At 38.9% G+C, this 27298-nt stretch overlaps 1 protein-coding gene across 5 annotated transcripts in view; it reads right to left on the reverse strand.

The window, feature by feature from the left end:
* The window catches only part of LOC121278385 (histone deacetylase 2), an 81708-nt gene that overhangs the window by 38094 nt on the left and 16316 nt on the right, over nt 1-27298 (reverse strand). For 2 of the 5 annotated variants that reach the window (XM_041188753.1, XM_041188749.1), the window contains 5 exons: nt 18643-18681; nt 7063-7175; nt 6846-6963; nt 2050-2124; nt 1765-1903 (listed from right to left, as the gene is read on the reverse strand). In XM_041188753.1, the coding sequence (XP_041044687.1) occupies nt 1765-1903; nt 2050-2124; nt 6846-6963; nt 7063-7175; nt 18643-18681 (484 nt within the window). Of the gene's footprint in view, nt 1-1764; nt 1904-2049; nt 2125-6845; nt 6964-7062; nt 7176-18642; nt 18682-22827; nt 22893-27298 lie in introns of those variants that run through there. The other 3 variants (XM_041188754.1, XM_041188752.1, XM_041188751.1) reach the window with 2 other exon arrangements.

The following is a 27298-nucleotide window of genomic DNA, read 5'->3' on the forward strand; positions in this document are numbered from 1 at the left end:
TTCTCTCAGAAGGTTGTAGAGGTAGTGTCATTGAATATTTTTAAGGCAGAGGTAGGTAGATTCTTGACTAACAAGGGAATCAAAGGTTATTAGGAGTAGGTGGAATGTGAAATTGAGGGCACAATCAGATCAGCCATGATCTTACTGAATAGCAAAGCAGGCATGAGGGGCCAAATGACCCACTCCTGCTCCCAATTCCTATGTTCCTATGTGCCACTAACATATAGTGGTAACAGTCGGTACCATAAACAATATACACTGCAACAACTTGCCAAACCTCCTACGACAACACCTTCCAAACATGCAACCTCTACCACCTAGAGAACAAGGGCAGCAGATGCATTGGAACACCACAACCTGCAAGTCCCCCCTCCAAGTCCCAGCCCATTCTGACTTGGAATTACATCGCTATTCCTTCATTGTTGCTGGGTCAAAATTCTGGAACTCATTCCCAAAAAGCACTGTGGGTGCATGAATACCACGTGGGCTGCAGTGGTTTAAGAAGGCAGCACACCATCACCTGCTTAAGGGCAAGCACATATGGGCAGTAAATGTTGGCCATGCCTGCCATGCTCACATCTCAAGGACAAATAATAAAAAAAAAAAGAGGATGGGCAATGTAATACCTATTTTCAAAAAAGGAGAAAGAACTAATTAGAGTAATTGCAGGTCAGTTAATTTATTATTTGAGGTAGGTAAAATTTTGGAATCACTAAAAATGAAATTGTCAAACACCTAATGAAGAGGAAGTAACAGAAGCAGCCAACATGGACTTCAGAAAAGAAGATCATATTTGACAAAAATAAAAGCTCTCTTAAGCAGAATATGGGGAATGGAAAAATGTAGTGATGTGGTGACCAAGAACTGTCAGAAAGCCTTTGACAAAGTTATTACACAGGGGAATATTGAAAAAGATTAAGTGGCGTGGAATTCAAGCAAAAGGATCTAACTGAGTTAAAAACTGGTTAGAAGGGAGACTAAAATTTGCAGGCAGTTCTCAAGAGTGGTTCGAAGTGGGTAGCAATGTTCCACAGTACTGTTTGGGACTGATTCTGTTCGTTGTCTGTATCAATAATTCAAATGTAAGGCTAGATAGAATGGTATTCAAACTTGCACTGAATACTGAAATAGAAGGTACAGTAAATAATTGTGAAAACCAAAGGAAGCTGCAAAAGGATATTGATAAGATAGGGATATGGAAGCAAGGTGGGCCCATGGAATGCGTGAAGGATAAACAATAGCAAAGGTTGGGTGGGCCATGTGACGTTTTTAATGTCGGTATGTTATGTCATGTGTGCTCTGCCCAAAAGCAGGTCCTTGGCTCATTGTCTGCTGATGCTTCATCCTGAGCTGTTTTCTTTGCAGTTTTTAATTCGTGGTGGTTTGCCATTTCTTGCACTCTCAGGAGTAGGGCAAGGAGACAGGTCCCAAGTCTACTTCAGCTGGAACGGAACGGAACCCATGCTATTGGCGTTATTCTGAACCACATGCTAGCTATCTAGCCAACTGAACTAATGTTGTATTTCTATATAATTTTATGCAGGTACCTAGCAATTTTAAAAGTACAAAATATGTACAGGTACCTTCTTTGGAAAACTTTGGAAAATTTTAGATCATGTCAATTTAGACTTAATTCTCCCTGAAGCAATTTTACTTCATAGGAAGTTCTGATTATTTCTACAGTGGGACAACAATGCAGCTCTCCAGAATAAGCCAAACAAAGTCAGTTATTTCCCTCAAAAAGACAGTAACTGCTTTACTTACTTCAGCAATTCAAGAATGGCGAGAACAATATCATTGACATAACAAAAACCTGATGCTTCAGATTTCTTGGCATGATGAAGACCTCCAGCCCAGTTGACTGCAATATCAGTCTGCTGTCTATTGAGTTTTACTGCTGCAGCTATGTAGAAGAAGAAAATTAAAATTCTTTTGACTTGCTCAGTAGAAATTTTACTTGCAATAAAAATTTCAATGAATCACATAAGGATGTGATGTCAATTAAAAAGCATGTAAAAGTACAAACCCAGAAATTTTACAAAAACTCACCCACTGAGCCTCCTGTTGATAATTGACAAAATTCAAACATTCCATCAAATACAGGACAATCTTCTCCAACATTAACTGTAGAAATAAAAAAAACAAATTTAAAAAATCTTGCGTGCAATCTCAGCAAGTGTTAAAATTAATGATTAATATACTAGATTGATTTTTGAAACAGACAGTGCCTATCACTGGGTTTATTCAGAATATCAATTATGAATACAGTAAACTGCTTTTAAACCGATAAGCCTTAATTATGTACGGGGACGTTCAAATCTTTAGTTCATATTGCTTCTACTACTAACACCAGTGTCAGAACAGTAATGATTCAGCTGAAAAACCAGGTTAAAGGTTTAAATTTTGGAACATGAGCACATAATCTGGACTGATAACTGTAATCTTCCAAGTTCTCTTGATGTGGGCACCTTTCTTTTAGATTAGAAACTTGCACAAATCACAACTTATTTAAAAAAGATGAAGAAAGGAACCCAGAGAGTTACAGGCCAGTTAGCCTAACATCTGCTGTCAGGATATTACTAGAGTAAATAATTAAGGATAGAGTGACTGAATGCCTTGAAAACATTCAGTTGATCAGAATGCTCGATGAACCTGACTGAACTTCTTGAAGAGGTGACTAAAGTATTGGACAGGGGAACGAATTGCCTTGAACTTTCAGAAGGCACTTGAAAAGTCACTCAAAACAGACCATTAAACTAAAATTAAATTTTATGGAATTGAAGGAAAGTTATTCACCTGATTAAGAAATTGGTTGAACAGCAAAGAGTAGGGATAATGGGCAGATACTCTAATTGGCAGGATGTAACTAGTGCTGTCTGCAAGGGCTTGTGCTGATGCCTCAACTATTCAAAATATTAACAACTTAGATGGTAGAATGGAGTGACACAGTCAAATTATGACAAAAGAGGCAGTATTGTAACAGTGTAAAAGGAAACATAAAATTAAAGAACAATATTAATAGACTAAGCAAATGGATTTCACTGTAGAAAAAGGGGGTATCATCCACAATGAACTTGAAAAGATTAGAACAGAATCCTTTAAAATGGTGGAAAGCTAGAAACAGTGCAGCTCCAAAGAAAATTGGTGAGGGGTGGGTTAGGTCCATGTACACAACATTAAAATGTAATGAGCAACTGCTGAAAGTAATCAAAAACGCTAACGGAATTTTGGCCTTTGCATCTAGAAGACTAGAATTCAAGGAAGTATAAGTTATGCTACAGCTAGACAAAGCTCTGGTCGTCAAGCCACATTTCAGACTGCTGTGAGCAATTCTGGGCACCACACCTTAGGAAGATGTATTGGCCTTGGAGGAAGTGCAGCATAATTTACCTGAATTATATATACCTGAACCCCAAGGGTGAATTTACAAGGAGAAATTACACAAACTATGGCTGTATTACCTGGAATTCAGAAGGTTAAGGAGTAATGTGATAGAGGTTTTCAAGATATTAAGGGGGGAAAAGAGGGTAGGCAGAGAACAACTATTTCTGCTGGTTCGGGGTCTGACACTAAGGGAATACCTTAAGGGGAGAATTTTCTCCCTGTCGGGCGGGCTAAGTGGGAGCGGGCATGGGCAAGCGCGTAACCGATCGCCGCCTGCGATTGGTTGCGTGCCGCCATTTTAGGTCGGGGTCCAAGGAGCCTTCTCCTTCTGCGAAGGAGCACAGAAATCTCTCTGAGGCACGGAGCTGCCTCAGGGAGATTAATTTGATTGTGAAAAATGGAAAAAACAAATTATTCAGACATATCCCCTCATGTGACAGTGTCACATGAGCTGGAACACGTCTATGAATTTTAATTTTATTAAAGTTACAAACCCTTCATAAAAACTCATCCCATCCATGGATGAAGTTCCATGAAAAATGCAATGGCCACCTGGGCTCTTCGCCTGCCCGCCAACCTTAAGGTTGTACAGGCAGCCTGACAAGTGTTTCAATTAGTTGATAAATGGCCTTAATAGGCCTTTGACAGTTTGACAGGCATGCAGCCGACTCCAGTGCATGCCCGCCAAACTGAAGATTGGATTGGAGCGCGGTGACGCCGGGTTGCACCCAATATCACCACACGTCATTTTATGAGTCGGTGTGCGGGGGCGATTCCACCCTAATAATTAGAGTCAAACCTTTCAGGAGTAAAGTTCAAAAAGACTTCCATACACAGTGCGGTAGAAGTTTAGTTTTCCACAAATGACAATTGATGTTCAGTCAATTTTTAATTTTAAATCTCAGATAGATTTTGGTTAATTAAAGATATGAAGAGATATGGGTCAAAGGCAGGTATAAGGAATTAGGTCGTGGATCAGGCATGATCTCATTGAATGGCAGTGGAACAGGCTAGACGGCTATATGGCTTATTTCTGTTCCTACATTTTCCTCTAGAAAAAAGAGAAGACTGCAGGAAAACCAGGTAGAGGTGTTCAAGATTATGAACAAGTTTGATAGGGTAGACTTGGCGAAGAATATTCCCCCCGTCGGTGGGGGTAAGTGCAGGAGTGGGCACGGACAAGCACAACTCCGATCGGCGCCCCCGACCTTGAGGTTGGACGGGCAGGTCCATTAATTATTTCAATTACTTTTTAAATGGCCTCAATAAGCCGTTGACAAGTCGGTGGGCACACAGCTGATTCGGCTGCGCCCCTGCTGACCTGAAAACTGAAATGATGCAGAATGACATCAGGAGTTCCGCCCAACGATTTCCCACAACATTTTACATGTCGGTGAGCAGGCCTCCCCCCCCCCTAAAGATCCTGGCCTTAGAGAAGATGTTTCCACTTGCAAGGGAGACCAAAACTAAAAGCCTTGAATATAAGATATCCAATATGGAATTCAGGAGAAGCTTCTTTATCTGGTGAGTGATTACAGTATAATGAGTGTCCATGCGCTATTCCTTGTAGTAGCAAGTTGAATTGAGGCAATTGGTATGGTGAGGATATATTAGAATAATATATTAGGTGTAATGTGGGAGAAAGGCCCTGCAGAGCATAACCAGAGGCATGGACCTGATGGGTCTGTTTCTGTGCTGCAAATACTATGTAATTTATTACATGTCATTGCAATATTGAGGCACCGCTCCAGGTGAGATATTAAATCAAGGCTCCTTCTAACTGTTGCACTTGTTGAATTAATCCACTGCGAAAGCTTCTTTCCAGGCAATTTTGAGAAAAATTTATTTTACTCTGCCCAATCTCTTTGGGGCACTGGAATGATATTTTTATTCTTTTAGAAATTAACAAGATGCTTAAAAGGAATAGTTTTAGTACTGCAAGTTCTGTTTTACTGAAAACTGCTTGAAGCTTAGTTTCTTTAGAAACTACTGGTGGAATAATTATTCTCAACTGTATCTAACCCAAAAAGAGGCTATGGTTAGATGGTGCCTTGCAATAGCAGGAAAACAACTGGGTCATCTTCTTCAGCTCTCTAACCAATGGCAGGTCCCACCCACAATTTCCACCATGGGTAGGGCAAGCAGGCAGATGTCGACTCCACCTCACATGGAACAGGGATCAAAGCCCATGCTGTTGGCACCAATCTGATCCACACTGGCCTTCCAGCCATATTTCAAAGCTGCACCAGAACTTTCAGTTAAACTTGCTTAAATAAGATGCTTGCTGAACTGTGAAAATTAGTGAATGTGTGCAAGTAGAATATGTTACTTTAGTCAACAACCCTATAGTTCAACAGTCTGTTAAGGGTTTAGATGAGTCAACAGTTTATTAACCAGGCCTTATGAACAGCTCTGAGCGTAAATAAATGACAACAGGTCAATACAAACCATGAAACCCCTGAAAGTTTGTTTGAAGGCTAGAGATTAGATGAAAGGGAGTTATAAAACTAGTCCTGGGAAACAGCTTAGAGTGAAATAAGGAAAGCCTGGTTGATCAAGGGCAGATGGTATGTGCCAAGGCTCTAATAGCTTATGGCAAGAACTCAATGTACTGTTGGGCATTTTGAATTAAGGAGAATCTTGATAAGACAATAAGATCATATGTTTTTGCTGTATAACGAGTGTGTAGTATCCCATCTTAAACTCTCATTAAATATACCAATCATACTGGTTGCAGTTGGTCCCAATTGATTAAATAATTGATATCAACAACACATTGCGCTTGAACTAAAATGTCAACAAATTGGTGGGCTTAAAATCACATGCATCCTTATGGAATCAGAGGAAAAATATTATTTATGGTCTTTTCTTACCAATGAGAAACAGAATTAAGTTACACAATGATTTCAGATCTACAACTGCAAGGCAGAGGGAGAGAGAGAGAAAATGAAAGAAAGGAGGAAAGAAAGAAAGAGAAAGAGAAAGAAAAAGAATAAGGAAGAGAGAGATAAGGGCTATAATCACAGTATGAGATATATTCCAACACAAGAATGATGGGACAAAGTTTAAACTGTGAGATTCCATTATACTAAATACTGGATGACATGTCCAATTTCCTAAAGGTAATCATGAATACTTCATAGATAAAAACAAAAAAACTGCGGATGCTGGAAATCCAAAACAAAAACAGAATTACCTGGAAAAACTCAGCAGGTCTGGCAGCATCGGCGGAGAAGAAAAGAGTTGACGTTTCGAGTCTTCATGACCCTTCGACAGAACTGTCGAAGGGTCACGAGGACTCGAAACGTCAACTCTTTTCTTCTCCGCCGATGCTGCCAGACCTGCTGAGTTTTTCCATGAATACTTCAGTTGGGATTACCTATCTATGGAGGGTTCATAAATCCTGAATTTTTGGTCCTATATGATTGCATTATACAACACAATTTAAATTGCATTCTTACATCTCTGCATCTGTTTGCTGTACTCTGACATGTTATCTGGTCGAATTGAGCGCAGAAATTTGATGTAGTCATCACTGTGGTATTTTGTCATCTCCTCAGTTGTGGCCTTGTGTGGCCGCTAATGGAAAAATAACAAGAATAAGCTTGTCAGTTACTGTCAGTTCTGCTTCTTCATCCCCCAACTAATTAAGTTTAGAAAATACAAGTACCAACTTACATAGATTTCCATCTTTCTGTACAAGCCATAATTCAGCAACAGGTTATGGGTCATACGGATTCGGTGTGGTTTCATAGGGTGCCCCTGCCCATAATAGTAGTTACCTATGTCACCTAGTAAAAGTAAAAATGAACTGCTAATTAATCAAGAAGGAAAACTGCATTTATGCCAGTATTTTTAAAACTCAGCCTACAGACTTTAGGTAAACATAATATCTGGTTATTCATCAACTGAGTCCCAACAACTAAATAATGCAAAAATCAACAAAGAACACAATTCAGAAATTATTAAAAATGATACCAAAATACCAATAGCAAATAACACGTGACATTGCATAAAACTCAATCGCAAAGTGGAAAAAGGAACCTATGGGAACATTTGACAATACCAAAAACATACTAAACAAACTATTATACTGTTCCATACATTCGGTGAAAAAAGACAAAAGTGGCTACATAATGAGGTTTCCAATCCATTTTATAAACTATGACTTCGATTACTAATTCAGAGGAGGTCACAATGAATGACCAAATAGTTCAACTTTTATTTCAAACAAAATCTACTGATCAGCATTTGCAAAGGACAATACTGATTCCATATCTTAATTGAAAAGACTGGTTTAACAACCAAAAAAAATTACTTTGTTAACAATATTATACCTTATATTTTGCTTAGCATAGTGTCCTTTATGCTGATTAACAAAATCTGCTGAGGGGAAGAAAAGGAAACTTGCACTGCTCAGTCTTTAACTGTTTTATACATACAAGTATATAAAGAGGAAAATTTCTTTTTACTTGCCCAACCCACTCCTAAGTGGGCTGCCAAATAATCCACACTATTACAGATTCTTTCCAATTTAGCTGATCCAAGGTCAAAGCTCTGAGGAAACTTTTTCTGAATCCTTAAGGTTAATTTGATTAAAACGTGAAGGGCAATTAGCCAAAGCTATTTTGAACTTGAATTCCCTTCCAACTGAAGGCAGCCTTCTAGCATAAACTACTGAATTTTCTTTCTTTTAGAAGCAGTGATATCCTTTAGGAGTATAGGCTTTTCATCTGAAAGGGCTGTACCACTGAGATCAAAGCTCAATAAGTCCTGCCAGCAGCACTTGGGCCAGGTCCACCATTGTAGCTCTGATTACAGACAAGCTGACTTTTCTATTTGTCTGCACAAGTCAGGAATGTGTTTTCAATATTTCTGGCCAGTGTAGATCATGCTCAAATATCAAGGGGAATTTTAATCAGATTTATAGAAGCACAAATGTAACTACACCAACTGTGAATGAATGAGATTAGCATGTTGCCATTGTTAAAGGTCATATTTACAGCTTCAAAGAATTATGCATATATTGAGCAGTTTTCTCACTGCCAAATCATTCTGAAGTAGAAATAATGTAATTCCTCACCAATTGGTAGCAGCACAATTACTTTGAAATGTTTTAGTAACAAATGAGACAAAACAAGACAATTGTTATTCATCCTTGACTAATCACTCATCACTCCATATTACTACATGATATTCTGCACTAGACTTTCTACTATCCACGCAATACATAAGTAATATATGGAGGATGAAAATTCTTGGCTGGTAAATAGACAATGCTAATAATTTATCAACTTTATCCTTTGTGTGCTCAACTTTCAAAAAAAGTTATTTCTACTATGGAAAAAACTGTGAAATGATAAAAGGTCACTCAATTCATTAAAGCCCTTGCCAAGCACAATATATTGGGAAAATATATCTGAGAGCACCATCCCACTGTAGGGTGTTGCAGGCCAAAAACTGTAGTGGCAGAATCTGAAATTGACCATCCATTGATCTCAACTGGCTGTAGGAAAGGATCCAATAGTGCTTAAACTCTCAGAAAATTTCACCCAGAATCTGGTCTTCTCGGATTCTATCTAACTCTGAGGCACAGTTCTGTAGTTTCTCCCTAATCCCACTAATAATAACTCAAACTACATTGTATCCACACCCAACATTGCCTCATTCATTCCCTGCAGCTCATGAACATTCATATTCCAACAACATTCAATCATATCTTCCCATACATATGTTTACAATTTCTAATTATATCCACCCACCTTAGTTGTGTTAATCAATGCAACAGTAATTAATTTTTCTGGAAGCGTATTCTAAACTACATGCGAGAAAAATTCTCTCTAAACTCAAGCCTTGCTTGAAGCTTACTTGTTTTATATTTGCATCACCTAGTTATGCAGCTATATACTAAATTAAATAATCTGTTTAGATTTACATTTTATCATAACTTTTTAAAAAACGTGTTCCCTGTATCATCTTTCCTTCACTGAAAGCAAGTTCAGCTTTTTGGGTTTCAATTTATAAACATCCTCAGCATGCTTCCCTATCTCATCAACAACCTTCTGAAGGCACAGTAACTAAACCATTACACAACTGGGCTATAAATATAATACATGCATAATTAAAATAATTTATTCTGGCTTCTAATTGTTTCCGTATTTAATTATATGAGCTGTCAAGTTCCACAATGACCAGAAACTTGCAATGATTAACAATCATATATAAACTTTTCCACCACTGCTCACACACATCCTGTCTTCGTGCGCCTATGATTTCAACACATTTTACATTTACTACATTAAAATCCATGTAGTGCAACTAGTTATACTGTTTAATTTGTCCAGGTAAACTTAAATTATGTTAATCTCCCCTACATTTATCACTCGGTCAAAATAATTTGATGCTAGCAGCTCATTTACCCAAGAGCTTGTTTCTAGTCATCTATTATGCCTATCTAATGTAATCCTAAGTCTTACTGTTCATTCTTTTCTTCCTCTGAAGCATTTCTCTATATTAGATGCACTATAAAATTGCATGCTGTTATTGCTTCCAAAAGCTATATAGTAATTCAATATACTGAGTTCTTTAAGGACAGAAATAGGCTCATATCATAGCTTACTATATTAAAGGGCTAGTGGTGGGAATATCAAAATAATTCTTTAAAATTCTTCTCAGTATGATAAATTATAAAAAATTGTAAATATTTATCCAGTGGGGGGGAAGAAAACAATTATTAAGCAGCATACTTTGTATTCTCACCATATTCCACCAGAAATGAAATACTTAAAAGTATTTTCCTAGAATTGCAATCGTACACTTCAACACGCATAACAATGCAGTGAACAAAGGAGAAGTAGTGTTAGCTTCTAAACAGTATCCAACAACAGATTATTAAATATCAGAAAGGCATCTGCAAGGAACTAGTTACTCAAAATGAAGCAATTCTTTGTGACTCTGAAGCCCAAAACACTTGGAAATCTACACTCACTGCTTTATTCAAGAAAAGAGCAGTCACAAGAATAATTAGTCGAATAGCTTTTATTTCTACGTACTACCATGGCTGACAAGGTTTCTGTAAGCCTTTACTATTGTTTATATTTATAGATGAGGGAAAATGTGGACACTGAGACTTTCAATTCCTTTTATAAACAAACAGTCATCCATAGCAGCGTGTATATTTATGAGGAAGAGCATTTTTTTTTTAAAGAAATTGAATTTTCTTATTTAACTTGTACTGTAACTAAAACTAACAAAGGTTGTATCTGTTAAAATCATTTAATTGCAGTGCAAAAGTGTAACTGATTGTAAAAAATAGAGATGACAGAGAAATAAAATGTTTTACTGGCATAAAAGTAACAATTCCAACAATATTATAGTACCTTTATTGTCAAGCCTAAATTTAATATAGGCAGAACTCAGTGCAGTTTGCAATTTTCAAAAAAAGATTAAAACAAGATGTAAATATTAATTATTGTTTGCATTCAGGTAAGGGGTCTGGGAGAGTGTGGGGAGAAAGTATGCTCTAACTGGGGTGGGAGTCACATGTAACTTCAAATGCAAGTCAATGAACGACAGCATACTTGGAATTCAGAAGCAAATGGGTACATGTAGACAATGCTACTTAGCTTCCTCTATATAATGTTAGAATCCAACTTAACAGTACTCTCTTGCTCAAGCCAATTAATTCGACTTATCCTTCAATTATTAGCACAAGCCTCTTGCTTTCCTACGTGATGATTCAAATACTTTTGCAAAATCAGAAGCAAAACCCCCCCAACACCACGTCCCCACCAAAATGGATGAGTTTGAGTCAAATCTGCCCACTTGCAGTTATAATTTAAATATTTTAAATAAGACTGCATGACTAAAATTTTATCTATATTCCAACTTTAATACTGGCTGGCCGGATTTCCTGAATCTTGGGAAACCTAGCAGCTGAATGGAGGTAAGGGCAATTGGTTAGAATATGTAAATGCCTTATCACTTATGGACCAGGATGAACAGGAGTGTCTATCTTTACCCCACTCCAGCCATAGGGCAGAATTTTGCCATTGGCGAGCAGGGGGCGGGGCCCGCTTGCCGACTCATAAATTGACGCGGGATGACGTCGGGCGAAACCCCGACGTCATCCCACCCCATTTAAATTTTCAGGAAGGCAGGGGCGCAGCAAAATCAGCTGTGGGCCGCCGACCTGTCAACGGCCAATTGAGGCCACTGACAAGATCATTTAAACAATTAAAGGACCTGCCCGTCCAACCTTAAGGTTTTAAGGTTTAGCTGCAAATAGAGCAAACATGAAACCTCATCTACAGGCGGGATGAGGTTTCATGCAGGGTTTTAAACATTTTAATAAAGATATTCTGTAAATTATGAGCATGTCCCATCTCGTTGTCACATGAGGGGGACATGTTAGGGATTTTTTTTTTCTATTTTTAATATTTTTCAAAGTGGAAGCGATCTCCTGAGCGTGCACTTAGCCTCAGGGAGATGTGTGCTCTTTCAATTGGCCCACCCACGTAAAATGGCGGTGCGACCCGTTTTGCTGGCGGGGATCGGCTCCCCGCCCGTCAGAGATTGGGTTGGGCCCGTCCGCCCGACAGGCAGAAAATTCTGCCCATAGTGTACATGAAAAGCAACTGTAAAATAGGGCATTTGGCCTATCAAATTGCCAATTATTAGATAATTTAAGTCTTTAAATACAAAAATTTTTGAATTATCAGAAGCAGGCTGTTGTAAATTATTTTAGTTCTAGAATTCAGTTTTTAAAAGAAAACCTTTATTCACATATAGTAGCAGGTGCTAAGAGCTTAAGCAAAGTTATTATCCACCGCCACCTTCTCATTGGGGATGGATGGTGGGTGCTTGCCTAGCCAGTGATGCCCGCATCCCATGAACAAATAAAAATAAAAATGAGGCGCCAGGTCAGAGCAGATAGGGAGAAACTGTTCCATAAGACCATAAGACATAAGAGCAGAAATTAGGCCATTCGGCCCATCTAGTCTGCTCCACCATTCAATCATGGCTGATAGGTTTCTCAACCCCATTCTCCCCGTAACCTTTAATCACCAAACCAATCAAGAACCTATCTATCTTGGTCTTAAACACACTCAATGACCTGGCCTCCACAGCCTTCTGTGGTAATAAATTCCACAGATTCACCACTCTCTGGCTAAAGAAGTTTCTCCTCATCTCTGTTCTAAAAGGTCTTCCCTTTACCCTGAGGCTGTGCCCTAGGCTCCTAGTCTCTCCTACTAATGGAAACATCTTCCCCATGTCCACTCTATCCAGGCCTTTCAGTATTCTGTAAGTTTCAATCAGATCCCCCCCTCATCCTTCTAAATTCCATCGAGTATAGACCCAGAGTCCTCTAACGTTCCTCATATGTTAAGCCTTTCATTCCTGGGATCGTTCTCGTGAACCTCCTCTGGACCCTTTCCAGGGCCAGAACATCCTTCCTGAGATACGGGGCCCAAAATTGCTCACAATATTCTAAACGTGGTCTGACCGGAGCCTTATAAAGCCTCAGCAGTACATCCCTGCTTTTATGTTCTAGTCCTCTCGAAATAAATGCCAACATTGCATTTGCCTTCCTAACCACCGACTCAACCTGCAAGTTAACCTTAAGAGAATCCTGGACCAGGACTCCCAAGTCCCTTTGCACTCCAGATTTCTGAATTCTCTCCCCATTTAGAAAATAGTCTATGCCTCTATTCTTCCTACCAAAGTGCATAAACTCACACTTGCCCACGTTGTATTCCATCTGCCACTTCTTTGCCCATTCTCCTAACCTGTCCAAATCCTTCTGCACCCTCCCTATCTCCTCAATACTACCTGTCCCTCCACCTATCTATGTATCATCTGCAAACTTAGTTAGGATGCCCTCAGTTCCTTCATCTAAATCATTAATGTATAAAGTGAAAAGTTGTGGTCCCAACACTGACGCCTGCCTAGTCACTGGCCGCCATCCTGAGAAGGACCCCCTTATCCCCACTCTCTGCCTCCTGCCAGATAGCCAATCTTCTATCCATGCTAGTACCTTGCCTCTAACAGCATGGGCTTTTATCTTACTGAGCAGCCTCCTGTGCGGCACCTTGTCAAAGGCCTTCTGGAAGTCCAAGTAGATAACATCCATTGGCTCTCCTTTGTCTAAACTACTCGTTACCTCCTCAAAGAATTCTAATAGATTTGTCAGGCATGACTTCCCCTTGATGAAACCATGCCGACTTTGCCCTATTTTGTTATGCACTTCCAAGCGTTCTGAAATCTCATCCTTAATAATGGACTCTAAAATCTTACCAACGACCAAGGTCAGGCTAATCGGCCTGTAATTTCCCGTCTTTTGCTTCACTCCCTTCTTAAACAGGGGGGTTACATTAGCAATTTTCCAGTCCTCTGGGACCCTCCATGATTCCAGTGATTCCTGAAAGATCACCACTAACGCCTCCGCTATCTCTTCAGCTATCTCCTTCAGAACTCTGGGGTGTAATCCATCTGGCCCAGGTGATATACCCACCTTCAGACCTTTCAGTTTTCCTAGCACCTTCTCCTTGTTAATGGCCACTATACTCACCTCTGCCGCACCCCCCCCCCACCCCCCGATTCTCTTGAACTTTGGGGATGTTACTCATGTCTTCCACTGTGAAGACTGGCGCAAAGTACCTATTCAGTTCCGGGCCATTTCTTTGTTCCCCACTACTACTTCTCCAGCATCATTTTCCAGTGGCCCAATGTCCACTTTTGCCTCTCTCTTACCCTTTATATATCTAAAAACTCTTGCAATCTTATTTTATATTACTAGCTAGTTTACCCTCATATTTAATCTTCTCCCTCCTTATTTCTTTTTTAGATGTCCTTTGTTGGTCTTTGTAGGCTTCCCAATCCCCTGGTTTCCCACTGCTCTTCGCCGCATTGTAAGCTTTCTTTTTAGCTTTAATGTTGTCCCTGACTTCCCTTGTCAGCCATGGTTGCCTCGTCCTCCCTTTAATATGATTCTTCTTCATAGGGATGACTTTTTGCTGTGTCTCCCAAATTCCTCCCAGAAACTCCTGCCATTGCTGTTCTACTGTCTTTCCTGCTAGGCTCATCTCCCAGTCAATTCTGGCCAGCTCCTCCCTTATGCCTATGTAGTTGCCTTTATTCAACTGTAATACCGTTACATCTGATTCCAGCTTTTTCTTCTCAAATTGCAGGGGAAATTCTATCATATTATGGTCACTTCCTCCTAAGGGTTCCTTCACCTTAAGCTCCCTTATCAAATTTGCCTCATTACACATCACTAATTCTAGAACTGCCTGTTCCCTAGTGGGCTCCACCACAAGCTGCTCCAGAAAGCCATCTTGTAGACATTCTATAAATTCCTTTTCTTGGGATCCACTACCAACCTGATTTTCCCAGTCTACCTGCATATTGAAATCTCCCATGATCACTGTAACCTTGCCTTTCTCACACAGCTTTTTTATCTCCTGGTGTACCTTGTGCCCCACATTCTGACTACTGTTCAGAGGCCTGTACATAGCTCCCATTATGGTTTTTTTTTTACCTTTGCGGTTCCTCAACTCTACCCACACAGCTTCTACATCATCTGACCCTATGTCATTTCCTGCTATCTATTTAATTTCATTTCTTACTAACAAAGCAACCCCACCCCCTCTGCTAACCTGCCTATCTTTTTTTAGGATGTATATCCTTGGATATTTAGCTCCCAGTCCTGATCCCCTTGCAGCCATGTCTCCGTGATGCCCACCACATCATACCTGCCAATTTCAATCTGCGCCACAAGCTCATTTACCTTATTTCGTATACTGCATGCATTCAGATACAACACCTTCAGTCCTGTATTTCCCGTCCCTTTTCTCATTGTTGTCCCTTTATCTGATGTGCTTGAAGTTAGATTCCTAGCCCTTTCCAAACACACTGTCCTATTTTGTGTTCTGGGGACTTTAATAGCCTCTCCTGGGCTCTCCTTTCTTTTCAGTTTTTTCATAATTTTCCATGAAGTTGAATCCACCCCCCAACACGCTAACCTGCTGCTTTGTTTCCCATTAGTCATACTTCTTGGAGTTTTACCTATCCCTGCCCCCCATCCCTTCTAGTTCCCATTGGTGGAAGGATCGAGAACGAGAGGACATAGATTCAATGTAATTTGCAAAAGAATCAAAAAAGTGACTAGAAAGAACACTTTTTCTCACAGTGAGTAGTTGGGGTCTGTAATGCACTGCCTGAGGGTGTGGTGGAGGCAGGTTCAATTGGAACGTTCAAAAAGGGAATTAGACTGTTGTCTGAAAAGGAAGAATGTGCAGGGTTACAGGGAGAAGCGGGAGAATGGCACTGGGTGAATAGATTATTCAGAGGGCCTGTGCAGACAAGGTGGTCTGAATGGCCTCCTTCTGCACTATAATAATTGATTAAAATATCATAGTCCAATAATTCAATTTTAAAACTACCAAAAAAATGAGATCCCTAATTTAAAGACCATCAACGTGCTCAAAATGATGAAGGGCCTGGAGAGAGCAGATGCGGAAAAACTGCTCCCATTGGTGGAAAGATCAAGAACTAGAACACACTGATTTAAGGTGATTGGCAAAAGAGGCATCGGCAACATGTGGAAATGTCTCTTTATGCAACGGGTGGTTAAGATCTGGAATGTACTACCTAAGAATATGGCGGAGGCAGATTCAATCGTGGGTTTCAGAGAAAAATTTGATCATTATCTGAAGAGAAAATGTTTTCAGAGCCATGAGGAAAAGGTGGGTGAGTGGCAGTCATTGAAATGCTCTTGCAGAGAGCCGGCACAGACATGATGGGCTGAATGACACCCTCCTGATTTATAACCATTCTATGATTTTATAATGTCTTTTTTAAAATTAGGTATGAGGAATAATGAGGAAATACATGGAGATTTTGTAGGCATTTTGCATGGCCATGCTTCCAACCAAGAATTTGCACTAAGTCTTAGATTACTTCAAATTAGATCATTATTATTGAATCTACTTCCATCACCCTTTCAAGCAGTGCATTCCTGATCATCATAACTCGCCATGTAAAGAATTTTTTTTATCGCCCCTCTTGTTCTTTTGCCAATTATTTTAAATCTGTATCTTCTGCTTAGCAATACTACTGCCACTGGAAACAGTTTCTCCTTATTTTTCCAAAATGCTTTGTAATTTTGAATATCTTTAACAATTCTCACATTAACTTTTTTCTGTTCCAAATACAACCTAGCTTCCCTCGTCTCTCCAAATAACTGAAACTGCAAGTCCATTCTAGCAAATTTCCTCTGCACCCTTTCTAAGGCCTTGACATCCTTCCTAGCATGTGATGCCCACAATTGGAGACATTACTCCAGCTGGGTCCCGACCAGTGATTTAGAAACAGTGAGAAACATAGGCAATAGGAGCAGGAGTAAGTCATTTGGCCCTTCGAGCCTGCTGCACCATTCAATATGATCATGGCTGAACCTCTACCTCAAACACCATACTCCCACTCTCTCCCCATAGCCCCCTAGCAACCTTTAGAGTCTAGAAATCTATCTATTTCCTTCTTAAATATATTCAGTGACTTGGCCTCCTCAGTCTTCTGTAATAGATAATTCCATAGCTTCACCATCCTGAGTGAATAAGTTTCTCCTCATCTCAGTCCTAAATGGCCTATCTTGTATCCTGGGACTGTGACCCCTTGTTCGAGACACCCCCCCCCCCCACCCCTGCACCGAGTGAGAGGAAACATCATCCCTGCATCCAGTCAACCCAGCCTTGTCAGCCCTCTATGCCTCTTATAAAAAAACAAGGATCCTATATGTTTTTATTTTGAAAGAAAAAAAAACCTTTTCAACGTGCCCTGCCACCATTTGTGTATGTACACCCTGCTTTTTGTCCTCAAACCTCTTTTAAAATCATTCGATTTCATTGGCTTTCCTTATTCTCTCTACCAAAATGCATCACTTTACAGCTCACTGCATTAAATTTCATCTAAACATATCGGCCCATTTCACCAGTCCATTAAACATATATTAAAAGAGCAGTGTTCCTAATACCTTTCACTGGTGACACTACTGTATTTTTCCCTCCTGACTAACCATTCACCACTATTCTGCTTTCTGTCTCTTAGCCAATCTTGTATCCATGCTGCCCCTACTCTATTAGTTCCATGGGCTTTAATCACCTCATCAAAAGACTAAAGCTTTAATTTTTCAGATTATACATTTACTTGTTAAGAATGCATCAGCAAGGCAGTACACTGAAGTGACGAAATGTAGTGTTGTGGTTGCAATTTCCTCAAATGTTGAATGTCCAATTTCAATCATGCCATTATTGGGAGGAAGCATGCAGTCTATGGCATTTCTTACAAGAGGTGGAGGGAGGGGTTGCGCCAAAATTTAAGTTCGGCATTCATAAAAGCCCATGAATATGCCTCTTTCCATTCTTCTCAACCATATAAAGGCGTGGAAACTAAAACAGGAGAAAAGGAGGAAAGAAACTCAGCAGGTCTTGTTCCTCAGGTCAAAGCTTATTCGTATTGTTTGGAATTGTCAAACGCAGTTGAATTGGTGTTACACGTAAATCCAAATGAACTAAATAGAGTGCATAAACTAGAAAAAAAAATTAATATATATTGACAGTATTGAGAAGAGTGAACTGTGTATTAAAGTGATTACACACAGATTTAGTTCCTTCTAAATAGTCATATCTTTACACCAAATTCATTCAACTAGTATCAGAACAACAAAATACTTCAACGGTCAGAAAACACATTGTTGTTGTATGCACAAAACACAGGTCTAGTTACACAATTTAGCACTGCCAATGAAAGGTCCCACATGGTGCCTGAATTTCAAAAAAATCATTTTGCTCCACAACATAAACTGTTCCCAAGCAAACTGACAATGGCAAGCCATGCCACCATTGATTTATCCTGAGAGCTACTTTATGTTGGAGCAGTTACTTGGCATAAGGAAACACAAAATAACAGGTCACAACCAAGAGTAAAAAAACAAATGCCATCAAATATGGGTTTTCCCTCTCCTTTCCAATTGTTTTAATTTGGGGGAGGAGAAGGAAGGGCCTGTACTAAAAGCACTGCCTCTTTACATTTTTACTAATGAACATTAATTTATAATTTCAGAAAAAAATGTTTTGAATTCATAAGTGAAAGGTTGTTTTGAACTTGCTTGCTACATGTGACAATATTACTATAATTACAGCTAAGTATCACATACAAATTTCAATGTTTCAGTTTTTTGCTCAAAAGCTAAAAACTTACCCACAGCATCAGTACTGTCAGCTCCACTTAAGTGAACACCTGATAAATGAACATTTCTGTTAAGTAAGCAGTAATTGAAAAGCCAAAATCAATTTCTAAATATATATAAGAACAAAATTCAATTTATTACACATTTTGTCATACATTCTAAACTGCAATTACTTTTGTACGATTGTGATTATTTGAACATCGACATTACAGATAACTGAATAATTAACAATATGCCATTAGAATGAAATAGCATGTGTTGCATTGTGCAACAAAAAAACTAATAGCTCACACAGAACTCCATATAAATTAATAAATCCTGTGCAAACAAGTTTAGATAAAAAGGAGTCAACTGCAATTGTTGAAAATGTGCTATACTTATTTATAAAAATTTGAAATTACAAGGGGAAAGCAAAGAAAATTCTAACAGTTTAGAAAACAATACTCTGTGCATATGTGGAGAACAAAAAAGATTATGATTAATATAAAATGTTAAAACAGTTTATCACTTGCCATAGAATTCCATTTTAATGAATCATTATGAATAATAATAATCCTTGAATAACTCTTTCAGAAATGTTCCATGTCACTAGGCTTATTTAATGCCACAGGAAAAGATGTGCACTTTTGTGAATAGACTTTAATGTTATACATGCATATACTTAGTGTATATTCTTTATTTCCCTCAAGTTGTTTCCAGCACCATCAAGAAACTTGCTACCACAAGTAACTCACTCTTTTATGCTCTTTTTCCTTTAATTCAAAGTACTTTTTGCATTAAAAAAACTCAATCCTCCAAAAATTTGAAATGAACAACTTTGAATTATAAAGTGGCTGTATTAAAAAATCTTACCAAATTTACCAGAGTTTGGAAGGACAAAACCCTTTTTTCCAAAACTTTCAGGTACAAAATGCCATGCTTTACTAAGCTAGGTGTGGAAAAAAAAATCATACATAAGTGTAAAACAATCCTATGCCCATTATGTTTTACTGAAATATCAGATAGCAGATTGAACATCCAATCAGAAGTAAGTGTGCTTTGCTTACCATATTTATCATATCAATTTCAGCCTTTTTACATGTTAGTTAAAAGACCATATTCTTAAAATTAGTCAGCTTACAGTTTTGCTGACTGTACCAGAATTCTCTTCAATGAGCAGGCTCTGGCTTAGTCTGAGGTAAAAACATCAGCTGGCACATAAGGTTTATAGGACTCTCCTTCCCAGATTACAGTTACTTCTAGGGTCTACAGCAAATTTAGCCTTTCAACTGAGGATTCACATTTAATGAGAATTTAAAATTCTAGGGCACATAAGGGCAAGACGAACTTCACACTGATACTACACTTTAACAGAACCTTCCCGTTCCTTTCAAGCTCTACACTAATTTATCCTTTCAACAGCTAATTTTAATTCTTAAAGCTGCAACTTCTTTTCCCTATTTTTTCCCTTTATTTCAGGGACAGGCATTGAAAAGGCTGTTCCCATTCTCCCCTAAGAGTTTTGATTAATAATATTTTATTTTTAAATTATTTCCTTAAATGATTAACTTTATCTGTTCAGGTCATAGCAAAATTGGAAAATAGTTGGCAAGCTGACTGAAGAGACCTAGAACAATTCTAACTTAGTAAGGTATGAAATCACTAATGAAGCCAGAGTGGTGTAATTCTGTAGATCACAGCTTTACTGGACTTGCTCTATTGGTCTGAAGCGAGCATTCAAGTAGGCACTCCAAATTTCAAACATTCTGCCTATCAGGAATATGTATACAAATCAGAAATGAACATCATAGAACGCAACCAGTCATTTTGTAATAATAGTGGAAGAACAAAAAACGTTACACAAAGTACAATAATTCTGTAAATAATACAATGTTTACACATTATAATCTTATCACCGTGGAAGGGAATTAATGCTACACCATATCAGCCTGTGAATTCTTTCACTACTTTGCACAATTTTCAAAGGGGAAAACGTGTGAAAATACAGAAACAAAATTCTCATAACAGAGCATGGATGAAGTCTGCTGATATTAGCAAAAATGAACTGTCTCAACCTTTAGTCTGAGAAATTGATTTTAAAAATACACTGTGGACATTGTTGTAACAAACAAAATTAAATATATCACTACCTCAAAAAATGAGTATAATTTCATAGAATGGTTTCAGCAAAGGAGGCCATTTAGCCCACTTTGTCTGTGCCAGCTCTCTGAAAGGGCAAGTCAGCTAGCCCCATTCCTTCCTTTCCCCATAGCCCTGCTAATCTTTTCTCTTCAGGTGCTTATCCAATTCCAGCTTAAAAGCCATGATTGAATCTGCCTCCACAATACTTCAGGCAGTGTATTCCAAATCCTAACCACTCACTGCATACACATGGCTTTTCCTTCAGTTGCCATTGGTTCTTTTACCAATCATCTTAAAACAGTATCCTCTGGTTCTCAAATCTTCCACCAAAGGGAACTGTTCCTCTCTAGCTACTTTGTCTAGACTCCTCGTGACTTTGAACCCCTTTATCAAATCTCCTCTCAACATTCTCTTTGCTAAGAACAACCACAGCTTCTCTATCTCTCATCCTTGGAAACATTCTCATTTTTTCTGCACCCTCTCTGAAGCCTTTACGTCTTTCCTAATGTGCAGTACCCAGAATTGGATGTGATAGTCCAGCTGAGGGCGAGTCACTGTATCATAAAAGCTCATCATACCTTCCTTGTCTTTTGTACTCTACGCCTCTAATTATAAAGCCCAGGATCCAGTATGCTTTATTAACCATTTCTGAACCTGCCCTGCCACCTGCTAACGATTTGTGCGCATTTATCCCTCAGTTGTCTCCTTTATTCTATATTGCCTCTCCTTGCTCTCCCTCCTAAAATGCATCACTTCACACTTCTCTGCATTAAATTTCATATGCCATGTATCTGCTCATTCCATCAGCTTGTCTTATGCCCTCTTGAAGTCTAAAACTACCCTCCTCATGGTTCACAACATTTCCAAATTTTATGTCATCTGCAAATTTTGTAATTTGTAAACCCAAGTCTATGTCATTAATATTTTTCATCATCCTTGTACTCACCCCTGGGGAATCTCACTGTATACCTTCTCCAGTCTGAAAAACACTGCTATTTCTGCTTCCTGTCACTCAGCAAACTTTGTATCCATGCTCCCACATTCCCTTTTATTCCATGGACTTCAACTAGGGATGACTATTATGTGGCACTTTATCAAATGCAGGGGTGAGACTGACCAAAGACAAAAAGATTTGAATTTTTTTTGTGACAAGGAATCATGTAATTATAGCACTTTTTAAAATGATCTGTAGTGAAATGCAAATGCTTCTAGGCCATTCAAATGAATGGAATTCTTAGGCTTCAAGTGGGTAGAAACATTAGTTTTCCGTTTGTTTATCTTTTATTACTGTCAAGACTGTAAACTAATGCATTTGTATGAAGTCACCAAAGTGACCTCAGCATTTCAGCAGTAAATGCAGTTAGCACATGTACTACGGGATGAATCCATATTAACAACAGAAAATGATTTTGTTGGATTATGTTTCTGTGAAGCAAAGCATAGGTCTGCAGCAGTGCTTCACAAACCATTTTCCAATGTGACCGCTTGCCACCACCTTCTCAAGGGCAATTTTTTAAATATTCATTCATGGAATGTGGGCAGCACTGGCTAGGCTAGCATTTATTGCCCAATCCTAATTCTAAGAGTCAACTGCTGTGGGTTTGGAGTCACATGTAAACCAGACCAGGTAAGGGTAGCAGATTTCCTTCCCTAAAGGACATTAGTGAACCAAATGGGTTTTTACAACAATTAGCAATGATTTTGTGGTCATCATCAGACTTTTAATTCCAGATTTTTTTTATTGAATTCAAATTTCACCATCTGCTGTGATGGGATTGGAACCAATGTCCCCAGAACATTACTAGTCCAGTGACAATACCACTACGCCACTGCCTCCCAGGGATGGGCAATAAAGGCTGGCCTTGCCAGTGATGCCCACATCCCATGAACGAATATAGAAATATAAAACTCTTGTAAATTAATCTGACTCCAGTTGCCAGCAAAAACAAAACAGCAATAAAGCAGCATAGTGACACTTGGTATGTTTTTAAAGTTTGCATATTTACAGATCAACATATATCACATAAATTTGAAAATCTGTTTTTAAAATACTTTGTAAAAATTATTTTACATACTTGCAAAAATCTCCATATTCCATTGTGACAGAAGACTCAGTGAAGCTCTTTTACCCTTCACCCAGTGACACATTGTAATCAGCACCTTCCCCCAACCAACTTTTCTTCCCGCCCACACTAATGCGCTCCTTCCCATCCCTTCACTCACTTACGCTCTCCATCCCCACTCACTCATGCCCTGCCTCCACAATCAGCTCCCCACTCATGTCCTCCCTCCCCACCTACCCCCACTCATTCATACCTTCCTCCTTCTCCTCCCTGCCTGGATTTCTCTACCTTGCCCAGATGTGGGGGAGCTGGAGTGGAAAGGCAGCAGTAATGATGATGGATAAAAGAGAAACATTTATTAAATGAGACTCAAATTCTAAACCTTTATAAAACACTGATAGATATGGGAGAGAAGCGTCAGTCAGGGCCCAAACCCGTGGGCCCCCGAATTCCAGCTCTCAGGCCTCGGGACTTGCTCTCGCTACCCTTCTGTGCACACCCCCCACCTCCAACCAGCCCTGCTCCCCCGAGGCCTTGGCCCTGTTACTCAGCACTGGCCCCATATCCCAACCATCAGGCCTTAGCCCCACTACCCTCTTCCTCCCTATCCTTAGACCCCTGATCCCAGCCCCAGCATCCAGGCTTTGGCAGGAATATTGTGATCCAAAGTCAGAATTCTGTCAAACGATGGAAATTTCTCATCCTTGCAAACGTCTTTTCAGAAATATACACTACGTCTGCTCTCTCTGTAACCTCACCCAAAAAATTCAATAAAGTTAGTTAAACATGATTTGCCTTTAATAACTCCATGCTGGCATTCCTTAATCCACAGTTGCCTGAATGACTGTTAATTTTCTTCTGGAATATCTATTGTAAAATTTTTCCCATCACTGAGCTTAAACTGACTGGTCGATAGTTCCTGGGCTTACACACAACTTTTTGAATAACTGTGTAACTTTTACAGTTCTCCAGTCTTCTGGCACCACTCCTTTATTTAAGGCGGATTGGAAGATTAATGGCCAGTACCTCTGCAATTCCCACCCTTACATTCCTCAGCATCCTCAGATGTATCCCATCTTGTCCTGGTGACTTGTCAACTTTGAGTACAGCTAGCTTTTCTAATAACTTCTGTTTAGCAATTTTTAGCGTGTTCAGTGTCTCTCAACTACCTCATTACTTTAATGGCATCTTTTTCCTTGATAAAGACAGATATAAAATACTCAATTCTACTGCTTTCATCTGAAGATTGCCTTGTTGGCCCCTAATCGGGCCACTTTAGCTCCCACTACCCTTTTACTGTTTATATGTCTATAGAAAACTTTTGAATTTTCTTTTATGTTAGCTGCCAGTCTCTTCTCATATTCTCTCCTTGCCTCACTTTCATTTTTCACCTTCCCTCTGAACTTTCTAAATTCAGCCTTGTTCTTAATCTGACACCTGTTATGCACCCCTTTTTCTGTGTCACCTTACTCTCTATCCCCTTCATCATCCAGGAAGTTCTGGCTTTGCTTGCCCTACTTTTCTCCCTCGGCAAAGGTTCTTTGACTGTACCCAAACCATTTTGTCTTCAAAGGCAGCCCATGGATCCTTTACAATTTTGCCTGCCAATCTTAATTCCAATTTACCTGAGAGAGATCTGTTCTCACCCCAATAAAAATAACCCTGGTCCCTATCACTATTGCTTTACCAGTCTTCCTCCTAGTCCCCCTGTACAGCTGAGCCACCTCTGTTGTGATAGATTTGGCTCTGGCTGCATTCCCCAGAGGGACACCACACTCATCAGTGTTCAGAACTTAATACAGGGGTCATGAAGATATAATAATTCTCATAATGTTATTGCAATTTATTGTAGAGTAATAGTGGATTATGTGTCTATAGGTCTATGTCTGTGTGTGATATTTAACTGAATTAAAGGCAGCTGGTCTGAAGGGTTTGATGCATTAGAAGATGAGACAGGTTTGAAATGTTAAGTAGATAAACATAGGTGTAAAGTGAACACTTGCATTTTTAAATAAGCCTGGCTAGATGGATTTCAAAGGTGGAGTGAAATAATACATCCATCCAAAAGAAGTTCAGAAAAAGCATGTTTATTTTCCCCAAAGATTACTGGTAAAATTGGTACTATGAGAGATTTTTGTTATCAGCGAGGTAAAGTCCAAAGGCATTGCAAAACAATGGGAATTTGCATTCAAAGTGGAAAATATGTATAAAGGAGCAAAGGCAGTGTGTAAAGGAAGGCATTCTAAGGTCTAAACAAAGTGTGAAAAAACCTCCAGCATCTAAGCCTCAAACTGCTGTCTACAAAGAATTGAAGTTAAGAAAACTCACTCTCAGTTAGATTGTTCAGGGTATCAGGTTTCTTTGCCTGGGTCTTTTAAAATTTGTGTCTTACTGTTGCCTTAATGAAAGTGTAACTGGGAGTTAGATTAACTAGGGGAGTTAGAAGTTATCATAGTAGTAATTTGTAGATATATACATGTGCTTCAAATTATTTATTCTATTAATAAATGTTTAATTTAGTTTTGGAGGAAACCAATAAGACTCGGTGGTCTTATTACTACTGAATTCAAGGTATGCATCTCAAAACATATACAAATTACAAAACAGGTAGCAGCAGTTGTTTCAAATTTCCCTCTGAGCTTTGATCAGTTCAGCATTTACCATCGGTTGTGCCATAATAAAGTTGGGGGCTCTTTGCAGAATATATTTGAAATTTCTTGATTGGTTTGGAGTTGGTGAATCTTAAGGTTACAAGTATGAGAAGCACTTTGAATTCAAGAGCTGGCGTGAGGTTTTTTTTTTAAGTGGTAAGACAGCAAAATGGTTTTGGCCGTTACTAAGACTTGTCTGGGAGTTGAAGTTATTACTATGGCTGGTTTACAAAAGATAACTAAAGTCAAGTTAATGGAATTGGCGGATCGGTTACAATTGGGGTTACCTGCAGGGGCAAAGAAACCAGATATAATTGAAGGTATAGCACAGCATTAAGAGTTGGAAGTGATACCTGACACAAGTAAGTCAAGGCTGTAGGTAGCAAGACTTCAGTTAGAAATGAAGAAGCTTGAACCTGAACAAGCAAATGAAAAAAACATTGAGCTAGAGTCTGCAGAAAAAGAAAAGGACAGAGTAATAAAAAGAAAAAGAAAGAAAAGGGCATTTCAAAGGGAACAGTCAGAAAAGCAGGAGAGAAAGAAAACAAGAAATAGAATTAGAAATGGCAAGGTTAGAAAAGGAGGAAAGAGAAAAAGAGAGCAAAAATTCCAGCTTAAAATGCAGGCAGTTAAAAAATAGACGCCAGTAGATGAACAAGGACATATTTATAGGTCAGAACCCAGTGGGGAGACATTAAAATTTGTACAAGCTCTTCCAAAGTTTGAGGAAAGAGATGTGGAAGCATTCTTTATTTCATCTGAGAAGATAGCTAAACAGATGAAATGGCCACAGGAAAACTGGACATTGTTACTTCAATCCAGGTTGGTGGGTAGAGCACATGAGGTTTATGCTTCACTGTCAGAAGAAATGTCGGTGAACTGTGATGTGGTAAAAATGGCTATTTTGAGTACCTATGAGTTGGTTCCTGATGCATACAGGCAGAAATTTAGGAATATGAGAAAACAGCCTGGGCAAACTTATATTGAATTTGAATGAGTAAAACAAAGTAATTTTAACTAGTGGATACAGGCATTAAAGATAGAGACAACATATACAGCTCTTAGAGAGGTAATTCTTTTAGAAGAATTTAAAGATTCAATTCCTTTGGTAGTGAGAACTCATGTGAACAGACAGAGCATTGTAACGGTAAGACAAGCAGCAGAGATAGCTGATGATTATGAGTTAGTTCATACAGGTAAATCTTTTTTCTGTCACCCTTTTAAATCAGAAAAGGATAGAGAGTGCGAAGGTGGATAGTCAGAGAAGGCGAGTAACTGGAAATTCCCAGAAAGCTTTTTCTCAGAATAAAAAGGAAGTTGCTGAGGGTAGAAGTGACATTCAAAAATTGAGGTGTTTTCGTTGTAATAAAGTTAGACATAGGAAATCTGTGTGCTGAAAATTGCAAGGAAAATCTATTGGAATTGTAAGGTTACGGAAAAGTTCTGGAAGTAAAAGTACTGTGGATTCTGAGGTTCAGGCACAGGAAAAAACAATGGTTTGTGTACAGGTAAACAGGGAGAATCAGTGATAAGTGTTCACAATTTACCCAAAAGAATTCTGAGGAGCAGGTGGCAGAAATGTTTAAAGATTTTGTGTGTGAAAGGAAAGTCTTTCCATGTGTTCAGGGTGAATAGGTAAAAATGTTAAAATTTTAAGTCAATCCTTAATGTCGTGGGATAGTGACATTTGTTGTTCAGAGGGAGTATTGCAGGAACAGGTGATAATAAGTGGGGTTCATGGAGCTACTAAACCTGTTCCATTGTGGAAGTTAAATTTAAAAAGTGGAGAACAAATGAGGTGATTGTTAGAGTAGTGGAAAAACTGTCCATTG

Source organism: Carcharodon carcharias, chromosome 5 (assembly GCF_017639515.1).
Source record: "Carcharodon carcharias isolate sCarCar2 chromosome 5, sCarCar2.pri, whole genome shotgun sequence".
NCBI classification, from domain to species: Eukaryota; Metazoa; Chordata; class Chondrichthyes; order Lamniformes; family Lamnidae; genus Carcharodon; species Carcharodon carcharias.